At 34.8% G+C, this 14,793-nt stretch overlaps 1 protein-coding gene across 5 annotated transcripts in view; it reads left to right on the plus strand.

The window, feature by feature from the left end:
- Positions 1 to 14,793, plus strand: part of VPS13B (vacuolar protein sorting 13 homolog B) — a 391,865-nt gene that overhangs the window by 186,175 nt on the left and 190,897 nt on the right. For all 5 annotated transcript variants that reach the window (XM_081951024.1, XM_081951027.1, XM_081951026.1 and 2 more), the window contains exons 23-26: positions 1,397 to 1,631; positions 6,121 to 6,341; positions 9,655 to 9,861; positions 13,915 to 14,086. In XM_081951024.1, the coding sequence (XP_081807150.1) occupies positions 1,397 to 1,631; positions 6,121 to 6,341; positions 9,655 to 9,861; positions 13,915 to 14,086 (835 nt within the window). The remainder of the gene's footprint in view (positions 1 to 1,396; positions 1,632 to 6,120; positions 6,342 to 9,654; positions 9,862 to 13,914; positions 14,087 to 14,793) is intronic.

Raw genomic sequence — 14,793 nt, forward strand, 5'->3', positions numbered from 1 at the left:
TGCTAAAAATTATAGAGAACTTAATATAGAAAATTAAGGGGTGGGGGATTCTCAGTTGAATTGGATTTTTTTTTTGCTTCTAACCAAATTACCCACTTAATAGGGAGGCTCCTTTTAAAAAACTATGAACACTTTGGCTATAGATCAGGTATCCACAAATTCCCCTTGTCAAGCCTAGTATGGATTTTGACCACCTCCGATTCCCTAGATCAATCCTTGCACTTGGGTCAAGATAAAAAATTTGGTCTGTCTCACTTACAGCTCTCTTATTCAAAATACTACCAGCTTTTCTTTTTAAAAATATTAATATAAATTATCTATAATTCTTTATTCAATTTTTACTTATCTGTAATATATTAACCTGAGAAACAAACCTGAAATAGAATTATCTAGATCATATTTATCAAATACTTAAATTATTTCGTGCTCAGCCCTTTATATTTGGATATCAGCTTTATGAGGACAAGAGAAGGTTTTGAGGAGTGTGTTGTAACTTACTCTTTATGAATTTTGTCTATCTCATCAACAATTGTTAAGTCTGTAGCAGGTACTTTGTTTGAATTCTACATGTGTTGAAATGTCAATTCCTGAATGGAAATATTATTTTTAAAGATGGCATGCACATTTTCTTCTCTGAAGTTTGATTTCCTAGATACTTTCAGTTCTTTCTTCTGTTAAGAGGAAAGCTGGAAGCTTTCTGGTTTTAGGGGGTGTTGTTTTTTTTAAATCTAAACATGAGGCTAAATTGCCCAGGAGATTATGTTGGTTATCACATTCCATGTGCACATAGCTACAGAATACAAACAGTGCTAGCTGTATGTGGTTTTGGCAATAATGAGAATATTTGGCAGTGTAACAAAGGTGGTATTTCAGCTGCATTTCTTGAGAATGATGCAGTCTTCATAAAACACGTCATTCTCTGTGAACTTCAAAGAAATGGAAACATTGTCACTAAAAGAAGCAAGAGTTGACCAAGATTAAAGTCAGTTCTGAAGTCTCAGTTTATGCTATCAGAAGTTAATAAACTACAAATGGATTTTTTGGTCATATTTTCTGTGAATATACTTTACAAGTTAATCATCTTACTTGGAAAAAATGTGTGAAAAGGCAGCATGTTTTTCTGCTAGTTTCCTGAATAAAGTAGGATTTTTCTTAGGTATTGACTCACACACCATCACACACACACACACACACACACACACACACACACACACACACCAAAATATAGATCACATGGTGTTATTATCTTTATTTATTTATTTAAGCATTAAAAAAATCAAGTAACCAATTTTGATGCTTGTTTTCCTATGAAGCTTAGATCTAGGACCACAGTAAATATATTGCCTTTCATCCTTATGAATTTTTGTTTTAAAAAACGGCTGTTTTTGTCTTTCAGATGGAAGTGCAGTCATGTTGCGTGTTCATTCCCAATGACAGCCTGCCATCTCCCAGTACCATCGTGTCTGGTGATATTCCTGGCACTGTCCGTAGTTGGTATCATGGGCAGACTAGCATGCCTGGAACTCTTGTCATTTGCTTACCCCTTCTAAAGATTATGAGCGCAGGGCACAAGTACATGGAACCCCTCCAAGAGATTCCCTTTGTTGTGCCAAGACCAATACTTGAAGAAGGTAAGAGATAACAAATTCCAAGAGAAGGGGTATTATAAAGAGGTGCTATTTTCTAAGATGAATCATGTAGCTTGATATCAACATTCTTCTTTCCTCTTTTCAAAATGCTTCATTCTTTTTAAATGCTTGATCAACTATTTTTTTATTGCTTGCTTTTTAAACAATTTTTGTTTTTATTTTTTATAATGCTCTTTGCGTGACACAAGAATTAAATAAAAGAGAATATTTGTAGCGTGGGGTTGAAATGTGTGTTCTCTGAGCTTGGTTGTTTTCTTGCAGATGTTTCATTACCCAAACTAGGTAACATCATCAGTGTTCAGCACTTTGGTAATGAAACATCTAAGAAAACAACCATGCTCAGAGTGCACTAAGGAACTCGCCCCCTCCATACACACCAAGAATTAAACCCAGATATCTCCATGCAATCAATGCCTTCCTTTTAATGCGCTTGCAGTAGCACTATACCAGAGGTGAACTTTGACTAGCATATTTACAATACAATACAATAGTAGAGTTGGAAGGGACCTTGGAGGTCTTCTAGTCCAACCCCCTGCCTAGGCAGGAAACCCTATACCGTTCCAGACAAATGGCTATCCAACATCTTCTTAAAGACTTCCAGTGTTGGGGCATTCACAACTTCTGGAGGCAAGCTGTTCCACTGATTAATTGTTCTAACTGTCAGGAAGTTTCTCCTCAGTTCTAAGTTGCTTCTCTCCTTGATTAGTTTCCACCCATTGCTTCTTATTCTGTCCTCAGGTGCCTTGGAGAATAGCTTGACTCCCTCTTCTTTGTGGCAACCCCTGAGATATTGGAACACTGCTATCATGTCTCCCCTAGTCCTTCTTTCTCTTAAGCTAGACATACCTAGTTCCTGCAACCATTCTTCATATGTTTTAGCCTCCAGTCCCCTAATCATCTTTGTTGCTCTTCTCTGCACTCTTTCTAGAGTCTCCACATCTTTTTTACATCGTGGCGACCAGAACTGAATGCAGTATTCCAAACATTTCATATTTTTCATACTCACCCACTCTGCTCAGAAACTAAATTGTGTTAACGATACATTACTACATTACAGAAATGTTTTGGAAGACCATATTACAGTGAATGAGGTTAGACTAAACACTGTTAATAGTGCCTCATTTTGTAAATTTAAAATTTTGGGATACACTTGAACATATCACATCACATATTCTAACGTATTCTTTTTAAAAATGCAATTTTATTGAAAGTTTAAAACAAGAGTAAAATGGATGCAAACTAGAATAAGGAAAAAATTGAAAAGAAGAAATAAAAGAGGAAGCTAATGTACAAAAAGAGAAAAGGTAGGAAAGGTAGAAAAGAAAGGAAACAATATAAAGACGTGGCTTCCACTCTTCTTTAAAGCGGTTATAATTTTAATTTACCTTTATCTTAAAATGTATCTTCTTTCTGTAATCAATCCTAAAAAACATTAAAAGCATAAGTTCAATTTTCCCCGTTTTATGCAAAAAGTTCATAGGGGGTTTCCAGTCAGCAGTAAGCATACTGTCTTTTCTATAATCAATTAATTTGTCCATTCCATCAAGTTCTATCATCTTCACCAACCATTCCTGCATAGGAAAATTCAAATGAAAGCATTCCTTTCAGTCTGATTGATATGTTGGATTGTTGTTGAAGAAAATCAAATTTCTCATTTTATAAATTCAAAAATATATCACATAACATGTCCTAATATATCTTTTTAAAATGTCATCAACCATGTTGAATATTTGCTTGAGAAGAAAGATGGGCTATAAATCCAATAAATAAATAACAAAACAGTTGGAAAATAACTGTGTTTGCCACTGACTGAATTTCAGACGAAATATTCCTAGTAATTAAACGAGTAAGTCTCTGTGACCATTATGACATCAACATGGTATTTTTTCCTAGTCATAGTTTTAAGCCTAATATTTTATGAATGGATCATATTTGACTATATTTGTGAGCAACAAATGTTTTCATCTCCAGCTAAACCCCAGTGATCCCCATGGGATTAAAAACCACGCATACCTAGTTAAATGTAACTTAATACTTTTACCTCTAGTAAGGAAACCAAAGAATAATATTCGCCTGTATTATTATGTAAAGACAATTTCCTTCTCCTTCTGAGGTTAACTTACCAGCCCTTTAAGACTGATTCTCATAGAGACTTCCTAGAGAAAAGAAGAGAAAACAGATTATGTCAGATTATATGAAGTGATAATTCCCCAGGATTCAGGAAATTTCACATTCAGATTTCTGGGATCACTAAGTAATTAGACTTATTAAAGATTTTGATATTATTTCAGGTGCATTCTAAGTCTTGTCCAATTCCTTTCACAACTATTTTTCTATAATACTAAATCTTAATTTTAGAGGAGTTTATCCACTGTTGTTATATTTGTATTTACAGTTTGAATTTAAAAAGTATATTGCCTAGCCATGTTTGTGTTGGGCTGTTGTGCTAAATAAATACTAAACCGACAATTTTGGTACCCACCTGTGTCTTAGAAGTTCTAATCTTGTAAACCTCTGTAAATTAACTCTCAGTAGTAGGTTTAAAGACCCTATTTATGGATTATGTGCCATCAGATAGTTTAATTCTTAGCAAACACATACATACATTTCAGTGGTGGGATTCAAAATTGTTTACTACCGGTTTTGTGGGTGTGGCTTGGTGGGCGTGGCATGGCTATATGGGCATGGCAGGGGAAGGATACTGTAAAATCTCCATTTCCTCCCCACTCCAGGGGAAGGTTATTGCAAAATCCCCATTTCTTCCCGATCAGCTGTGACTCAGGAGGCAAAGACTAGATGGGGGAAGGGCCAGTCAGAGGTGGTATTTACCGGTTCTCCAAGCTATTCAAAATTTCCACTACCGGTTCTCCAGAACTGCTCAGAACCTGCTGAATACCATCTCTGCATTTTCTCCCAGGCAATCTGCCCCCAATTTGGTTTTTCAGATCTTCCAGCATCATATCCATATATATATTATAATTGAGCCTATCTACTTTATGGGCCTAATAGTTGTCTTTCCCCTTTTCTATCTTTCCTTCATAGACACCTACTTTCCTCATAGTCTTCTTTGAAGAGTTATGTTTTCACAAAATGTATATAAATTAGGATAATTTAAGCCTAGTCATTGAGAACTCTGGGTTTGTGTGATGAACCATTTGTTCATTTTTTTGACCATCCATGGTGTTCCTCCAACATGACAGTTAAAAACATTTATCTTTACTGATTATTTTTTTGTTACTTGCCTTATTTTTGTAGATGCTCCATTATTTTCTGTAACTTTTCAATTTGGTAATGAGTGGAGTGCTGTTCTGATGTCAACTTCTATTACTAGTTCTTCTTGTAAATATGGAAAGTGTCTTCGATATTGATATCTCTACTATATAGAATTTCAGTATTCAGTATTCAGAAAAGGAATTTAGTTCTGCTTCATTCATTAATTTATTTAGTAATAGAGATACAGCAATAATAACAATCATAGTGTTTTGTTTATTGTATTTGCATCAATTTCCTAACTGGGAAATGTATTCAAAACCAAATGCATTTTTAAAGCATCTTTTATCTAAGCATCTTTTGCTCCCACTTATACAACCAAGAGTCATCATATCAGGGCTCTCCTGTATCAGAATTGAATTATCCTTCTCCCAGAATATCATGCTTCCTGTTAGAGTGTTATGAATATAATTGCTGTCCTTAAAATACACCTATGTAAACACCTCCCATAGTTAAACAAAAGAGCATTAGGAAAATGGAAGATTATTTTCTTTTATTTCTTTTACATGAAAGTTGGTGACTACTCCAGAGGTGGGTTGCTCCCAGATCGGCCAAACCGGTATTGGCGGTGGCAGGAGGCTCCGCCCACCTGCCTGGATGCTTCTGGGCAGGCGCAATAGAGGCACAATCGAGCGCAAGCGTGCATACAAACATGAGCGGTAGTGCTGGGATTTGAAACCCACCTATGGACTACACTGTTACCTTAGTAAATATTGCTCAACATGAGTATTACTCATTTAAGACATTTTTATCTGTTTCTGAATCCCAGTAATTAACATTGTCTCTTCTAGCAAAAAATAAACATCAAAGGGCATGATCAAGAAAAGCCAAATTAATATTAAATCTTTTACATAGATTGGTTTAAGTCTCCCAGTGAAAAAATAATTTAAAATTGCTCAGTTTTGGCAATATTAAACCCAACAATACAGTGTAGTTAGATGCAAAGAATATAATTGTGCATATTTATGATGTGTGCATTGTATGATATATATTATAACTGAGAAAGAAATTAAAATGTAGCACCTCTGTGTTACATAACAGAATGTGCTCTTAAATAGTATCACTAAGTACTAGAACTAGACTTTTATTAGTTTTGTAAAAGAATAATACAGATATATTTTAGTTTTAAAATAAAACTAATGGAATGATTCCTTTATATACCTATTTTACTTTTGTTTTTGCTTTCCTTTTGATTAACCAGGAGATGCTTTTCCTTGGACAATCAGTCTTAATTATTTCAGCATCTATACGCTTCTGGGGCAGCAGTTGACTCTAAATATCATAGAACCTGTTGGCTGCACTTCTACTCTGGCAGTTACTTCACAAGTGTTGCCCACTGCAGGATCAGAATCCAGGCACTCATTTGTTGTATGTCTTCATGTTGACCTTGAATCACTTGAAGTAAAATGCTCAAATCCTCAGGTTCGTGCATTTAATTTATTGCTTAATCTAAGTATTGTTCTGGATTCTATAAGAAATGTTTTTTTCCCCTTTTAAGTATCTTTCCTATAAAAACCAAGTCATCAAGATCAGGATACTTAGATTAAGATTTGCTTTGAAGCTCTTTCATGTTTTGTAATTTAGATTCATCTGTAATAGCTATAGCACATAAGTGCATCTTGGGTTTGATGAAATGAAATCACTTGCAGATGTATTGTTAAATGTTGAGGCCCTGCTTTGCTGTCAAAGTGGATACATTTGTTGAAATGAATTAATGTACACTTTGGAGAAATTAACACACATACCTGATCTCATTAAGCATCAAATTATTTCAACTAAAGTAAAGAAACCCTTTATGAGGGTAATAGAACATGACTTTATTTATATAAATATTTTCTTTCTTCTTTTCCAACCAAGCAGTCACTCAAAGTGGTTAGCCATGAATCAAATATAAAAGCAAGTTTAAAATGCATAGAATATACAGAAATAAAACATCAGTGCCACTTAGTAATTACAAAAAGAAATGGCGCAAAAGTAGAAACAGTCCCTTAAATAAGGACAAAATACAAGATCAATCAATTTAAAAGCACGGAGATCACAGAATCTGAAAGGGTAAGGAGCAGGCAGCCAGCTGAATATTACAGAGGAATAAATACTATCATATGATGTTAGCTTTCTGTGGATCATTTCCCTTTGTAAAATATTTGTTGAATCTTGAAATTTGCCATATCTTCAGGTAGTAATTATTCCCAAAGAAAAAGCGAGAAATATTCCTCAAAATGAAAAAGTGAGACATATTATAACAAATTCTGAATGATTTTTAAAAAGATATTACAGAAACTTGATTCAATGGATGTATACTTGGTACACTGATAGGGTTGCAAGATGTCATGACTTGTTAATATATATTTCTTCAGGCCCTTGGAGAAGTTTTACTGAATTTGTATTTTATTTACAGCAACAAATACTTGTGCAATTCATAAGGAATCTATGAAATTTGACTAGGATAGAGGCTATCTTTGCATTGCTAGTCTCAAGGCTATATGATAAATTAATAAAGCTAACAGTATTTAAATTGTAGTGTTGAAATTAGGAATAAAAGATATTTCATATGGTTTTTTAATTGATTATTCATTATGTGTCATCAAGTCAGAATTGATTTTTAATGAACACATAGATTTCTCCATGACATTCTGTCTCTCATCTGGCCTTTCAGATATTTCCTCACAACAATAGGTGGCTGTTTTTTTACTATATTATGAAACGGGAAGTAAATGCCGGTTTTCAGTGAAACTGTAGTAAAATGTGGTCATGTAACCATTGGGATGCTGCAAATGGCTGTACACATGGGCTGGTTGCTGAGTGTTGAACTTGGCATGATGTAATCACAGGAGAGGACATAATTTGGGAAGCAGGTTGTAAGTAATCCCAGGAGGTCCATCATAACTTTGAATGGCCATTGCATTGTTTTGCACTTGGATTATTGATATTCAGATTATCAAAGTAAGGAGAGACCCAGGAAAAACATTCTAACTCTTTAGTGGACCTTGATGGACCTTAGTTAGTAAACTTCCAATATAAAAAAAATACTTTTGTCCTGTCCCAGTCCACACACGCACATATCAATGAGTTTAAGATACTTTATTGAGGCACTGCAAACCGCTAATTTTATTCCCCAGAGCCCAGTTACATTAAACACATGGGCCCAATGAGTTTGAGTCTACACAGCCGAGGCACAAAGTCATAGGCAACACAAAGTCCAAGGCATAAGTTTTCAAATCCACACACGAAATCCAAAGTCCAGGTACGAGTCAAAAATCCAAGCACAATAACCAATGCCAAGGTCCAAGTCCAGAATCCAAGCACAAAATCCAAGATCCAATCACATGGTCAGAAAATAAGGCAGAGGTCCGGAATCAAGGAAACACAAAGTCAGGACACACATTCAACAGAAAAGTGACTAGTTTTTTCCAACGCTGCTTTGCTCCATGCCTGGGGCTAAGTAGGTGCCTGGTGTCGCTCATTAGGAGGGGTGAGGATGCCTTGTGAGTAACCTCACTGACTTCTGTTGCGCCTCCCTCCGCTTGGTTCTACGCACCTTGAGATCCATTGAGGGAGGCAATTCCTCTTTATCTCTGCTGACTGACTGCAGCTACACCGCTTCTCCGCTCTGTGCTTCTGGTCATCTGCATTTCTAGGCAGCAGTCTCTTCTTTCTCCTCTTCAGCCAGATGTTTGTCTGGTTGTTCCTCTGCCAGTCTCCAATATACTTGGCTTCTCCTCCTCTTGCCCATTCACTCCTGGCATGGAATCTCTGCATCCTCCTAATGCTCTTCCATACCCTAGTCTGGAGCCTAGTCTGAGATGGGTAGTCATAAATTGAATGATTGAATGAATGAATGAATGATAGTATTAAATTAAAACATTTAAATATTAACGCACATTTTGCAGAGTGTAAGGAAATTCTTCAATGCTCTATCAATACAAAAGCAGCTAAGGAAGATCTGTAAGGATAAATTATGTTCTCATATCCACAAATCAAGTCCTGCTTTATATCAAAACTAGACAGACAGCAATGTTTCCCTGCATCTGTTTTGCCCACATTAGAAGCCAACGTCATTCTTTGGATGTGTCCTGAGGCTGAAACCTCTTCATTAAATATGAAAAAAATATTTTTTTTCCACAGTGGCAAGTGGGTATGGCATCCAGCTGTGGATATGGTTATATATTGTGCAACTTCCATGGGATTTTTTAATATACTAAATAGCACGTTAAATGATTATTGCTTATTTATGAAGCATTTTGCATAAATACTTTAGATCTGAGTTGAACAATACAGTAAGTAAATTATGCAGAATGTTTTCTGAATAGATAGATGTGATATCCCAGGAGATAGCTCTGAAAAAGTCTGATTCTTTTTTTCTGTGGTTAGAGACTATTTTCACACCTACTACAGAAGTTGAATTCTTCTGTATTCTATAAAATTTGGTTTTTGGAGCTGCTGATGTTTTAGTTGTACTTGAAGTAGCAGCTTCTATGAAAGTCTATGAAATAATTCAGAAACTAAATTAACTGTTCATTCATTAAAACCACACCTTAAGTTGTACAAATGGTGATGTAGAACTTACAGCCGTACCTACTGTTATTTGATTTTTTTTCTGTGCAGATTTTTCCCATATGTGTCAAATGAAAATACTGCTGCAATAAGGCCATCACAAACGTATTCTTTTTATATTGTATGAAGTTATATTTGTGGAAAATGTTGACATATTTGTTTATGTATTTATTTATTTCAGGTGCAACTGCTATATGAACTAACAGATTTGATGGAGAAAGTTTGGAATAAGATTCATAAGAAGGGAATTTTCCATCAGTCTCTGGCACATACAGAATCTGTTTCAGGACCTGTGCCACCTGTTTCACCTGTTAAAAGTAGTATCGGGACTGCTCCACTGGATGCCAGTACATGTAGTCCATCAGCTGACATTGGGACAACTACAGAGGTACTGAAATAAGTGATTGCCACGATGTAAAAAAGATGTGGAGACTCTAGAAAGAGTGCAGAGAAAAGCAACAAAGATGATTAGGGGACTAGAGGATAAAACATCTAAAGAACAGTTACTGGATATGTCTAATCTTATGAAAAGAAGGACTAGGGGTGACATGATAACAGTTTTCCAGTATCTCAGGGATTGCCACAAAGAAGAGGGAGTCAAGCTATTCTCCAAAGCACCTGAGGGCAGGACAAGAAGCAATGGGTGGAAACTAATCAAGGAGAGAAGCAACTTACAACTAAGGAGACATTTCCTGAGAGTTAGAACAATTAATCAATGGAACAACTTGTCTCCAGAAGTTGTAAATACTCCAACACTGGAAGTTGTAAATACTCCAACACTGGAAGTTGTAAATACTCCAACACTGTAAATACTCCAACATCAGAAGTTGTAAATACTCCAACACTGGAAGAAGAGATTAAATAACCATTTGTCTGAAGAGATGTAGGGTTTCCTGCCTAAGCAGGGGGTTGGAATAGAAGACCTCTAAGGTCCCTTCCAACTCTGTTATTCTATCTGCTAGAACAAGGAATTAAAATGGTAATGAAAGAATAAGTCATTCAAATATATGAATGCATGTATCTTTTTTATTTTTTTAACTCAGTTAAACTTGTGAATTGAGTGGCTCACAGTTTGCATTTGTGAGTTGGTTAGTCCAAAGAAAGAAGAGCAAATGATCCTGATGATTATGGGTGGCCCTATAAGTTTGCTAAATGATCATGATCATTATTTTACAAGATCATGTACAAGTCATCATTTTGTGTCACTGCAGGTTGCTGAAGAGGCTGCAGTAAAAACTACTACAGCTGCTAAAACCATTATCATGATCTTGTCATAGAAATATCCGATTTGTCAATTTTATCCTTTTTTTGTGGAGATAACCTGCCTTGGATTTGCTATTTTCCTTGAATATATTCTGATCCACTAGAATGAGGAAGCAGCATCAAAATATAACATCTATGATTATGTTTAAGACTTAGTATTTGAACATATTAAAGATCCATATTAAAGATTTGTCAAGGAGCCACTTTGACTTTTTCCCTTTAATTTGTTTATACATCCCTTACACTTAAAAACTTGAATATTATAAAAGAAATATGCTGTGCGCTAAGTACATTTCTTCAAAATTGCATACTTTTCACAGTTAAAGTATACTTCTCCATGAGGTCAGAATGATTATTTGGAAAGTGTCTTTAGCTCTTTCAAATAAAAGACTTCCTATAAATGAACCGGTGGAGGAAAGGTGAGGAGGTATGGCTCACTCCAAAAATTGTTTATATTAAATAGCATATGAAGTATTTATTTATATTATCCAGCTGTGAATAATTCTTTTCATTTTGACGGATTGATAAGGAGTGCTGCTACACCATATAGTTAAAACTGTTAGGATTCCTGAATTACAAACTGGATAAATCTGAAGATGAAAACTTGAGTAAGAGGCTTAAGAACCAAAGTTTAGAAACACTTAATCATTTTTAACATCCTCTGCATTTGAGTAAAGGTAGTACAGACTACAACTGGCCACTTGTTACTGTTTACTTAAGTACAAACAGTTGAGGAAGTGTTTAGTCCTTGGGGAACAGTAATTTGCTCCAGACTTATATCATCCCTGAGCTTTAATGCAGATCAAGGATGAAGGCCTTATATGTTTGGCTTTGCCAGATGAATAAAGATAAATTCTCCTAAGAAAAATACACTTGATATTTTGGTTCATTTTGCAAGAATTGGCAAAGAGTGAATTTGTGTATTTTAGAGCTTGGTATGAGGAGGGTGGAAAAATAGTTTACTTTTATTCTGGCTTTATTTTATGGATTTAAATACAAATAGAAAAGTAATGCATAAGTCATTTTTAAATAAAACTTAAAATGAAATATTATGATAAAGTATTCATTTTTAGAGAAAAGTGGAGCACTGAAAAATAAGGTGCAATAATGTACAAGATTATGATTAAAATAAATGGAAACTACCAAAAAGGATAAATTGCCCTACTAAAATTCAGCTATGTTTTATAAAGTAGACTACATTCTTACGTATTTAGCTTTTTTAATTACAAGACGTTTAGCATTATTTTCAACCTACTTACCTACTGATAATCAAACATTCCTATTATAACCTGTTATTTCATAAGAATATTTGACTCCATAGTGAAGTGAAAGGAAAAAGCCACATCTTCCAAAAAAGAATAGCTGCTCTTGGGAAACATCTGCAAATTATAATCATGGTAGCAATCATTGTTGTGTTCTTGCCAACCTAAATTCCTCTTACGTTTGTGAAGGAAATTCTCCTGAATTTAAGAACAATTCAAAGATCATTTGAATTATCAGTTACCAACAAAGTACATCTGTGCTTATACCACGTGGATAAATATTGTATTTCATCTATGACAACCTCACTGATACAGAAGTATACAGCTGTTTCCCCTTCCAAACCTTCATGAAGTTCTCAGATTTATTTCAAATGTTTTTAAAATTAAATTAAATTTCATTTCATTTCTATCTTGATTGCTGTCATTTGTTCATCCCCTTTTTATGATGTGGCCCTTGGCCTGCCATTCAAAAGCCAAGTGAAGCCCTAAAGTCAAAGTTGCCTATCTCTATTTTAGTAGTTCATTATAAAATGCAGTGTTTACCTCATACCATCTGAGATCTTGGAACTGCTATGAGATTGAGTGCTGCCTTTATTAGGATACAGATTTTAGCCTTTGAAATTAACTGTGATACGCTGTTAAATGCATTGTTCCTCTATTATAAGGACATTTTTTAAGTGCAATCGTGATGGATTTAAACGAATGCTTTCATAGAAAAAGCTGTTGCTTTTTTTAATTAACAAAGAGAACATAATTGATCATCAATGTATTTAGAATATTTCAATTTGGGCATTTTCCCACAATAATTATTTTAAACCATACATTACACTGGTATTTGTAGCTTCCAAATGTTAAACTCAAACATATTTTTATGAAAGAACATTTTGCGTTTAGATTAAGTATCAAAACACTTGAGTGCAAGCCATTTTAAAGAATCTTCCCATGACATATATGTTATTTTTGTATGCAGTTGATATCTTTGTTTATTATTGTTAGGTTAGATTTGTTATCATGAAAAATCATTTATTTAATTAAATTAGTACAGACCAATATATTTGTATGGAGAGAAGGGCACAACTTCTCTGTGTTCTCATGTGTAGTCTATTGATTACAATTTGGCATATTCAGCTAAGATGGTGTAATAAGATGCATCCTGCTTTCAAGTACATAGAAAATAATTCTTTTATAAAATGTTCAGCTATTCAGAGAAATACAAACTTTCTTGAACTTCACTTCTAATCAACACTGAGAATATTTTGATTTTAATTAAATAGGGCTTTCTTTTTTCTTTGACTTCTACTTACATTGCATTGGCAGGGGTTCAGTTATGCAGAAAATACATTTTCTAGTTGATTCTCTGTGGATTATGATGGAGAAGGCAACATTACAGAAATAGGAGGCACCACTGTAAGGAATTTAGATGTATATGAAAATATCTGCCATGGTTTTCTATTATATTCCAGCTTTCCTTAATTACTTAATTAGTAAATCTGTGGATATCAGAAATGAATGGGTTGGGTGTATGTATGTATGTACTGTATATATCAGAGTATTCTCAGCAGAAGGATCCTCAGCATATGTGAAAGATGTAAAAATGGATAAGAGTGTTTTATGTCCTATTTTCCTGTATCCTTGTAGAATGGTACCAGTTTAGAAACAGCACATTTTTCAGAGAGGAGCAGAAATTGTTCATAACAACGTACATCAGACTCTTTTCTCACATTATAGAGCTTACTTAATAAGCCATAGCTTATAAAGTATTTTATTTACTTGTACAATTTCTATGTTGGGATTTCTTTTTCAAATATAAATTTTTTATTAACATGAGTAGGAGTGATTGATATTTTAAATTTAGATTTTTTTTACATTTGTTTTTTATTTTCTCTCTCCCTCCCTCCCTCCCCCCCCTCTCTCAGGGTGAATCCCTCCAAGGTTGTGATGATTCTCCATTCTCAGACTCTGTTACCTTAGAGCAAACAACAAGCAATATTGGCATCTCAAGCGGACGTGTGAGTTTATGGATGCAGTGGATGTTGCCGAAGCTTACTGTAAAGTTATTTGCACCAGATCCAGAAAGCAAAGGCACAGGTATTGCATTTAATTTTAAAAAGCAAATGCATCATGGAACAGAATTCGTCTTATATATTTGCTCAAATACACTGTCCTAATGGAGGCTTAGCATATCCTGTTTCCATGTTTGAGGGAAGAAGACAGACCAAATCACTTCGTTCATTGTCTCTGTTTTGACACTAAACTTGAGTGACATTTCTGGTTGGGTCTGAGGACTATAAAATGCATGCTGCATGAGACCACAGCCAACGGTTTGCCAGCCTTAGGTTAGGTAGTAGGATAAATAGAACAATTATCCCTTATCAATACTGAGGCTGCAATTGATGTTCTTCCAGCCATCCCATCCCAGTCAGCAGAATCTTAAGTATGGCTATAGAGCAAGTGATTATGTGCACTGTGTACTGATTTTAATGGCTGCTTTAGGATTGATCTATCTTTTAAAAGGCATAGGTTGTATAATAGCAGTTATAAATTATATAACTAGATGTGCATATAGCGTTAGTCAGGTCCATGGCTTTGTTTGTGGAACAGAATCTAACCCCTGTTTCTCTCCTTTATGAATACAATATCTGTATACTAAGCCCATTGGTAGATAAGATTAAGAGTAGGAGAAACCAAATTGTATGCGAGCTTTCCGTTCACATTTCTGGGGGAACTATTAGTTGTTTAAGATTTGTCTTAATAATATTGGTTTGAAATTAAGGCAAACTATTTTCTTCTCCATT

Source organism: Natrix helvetica (genome assembly GCF_964273705.1).
Source record: "Natrix helvetica genome assembly, chromosome: 4".
Classification (NCBI taxonomy): domain Eukaryota; kingdom Metazoa; phylum Chordata; class Lepidosauria; order Squamata; family Natricidae; genus Natrix; species Natrix helvetica.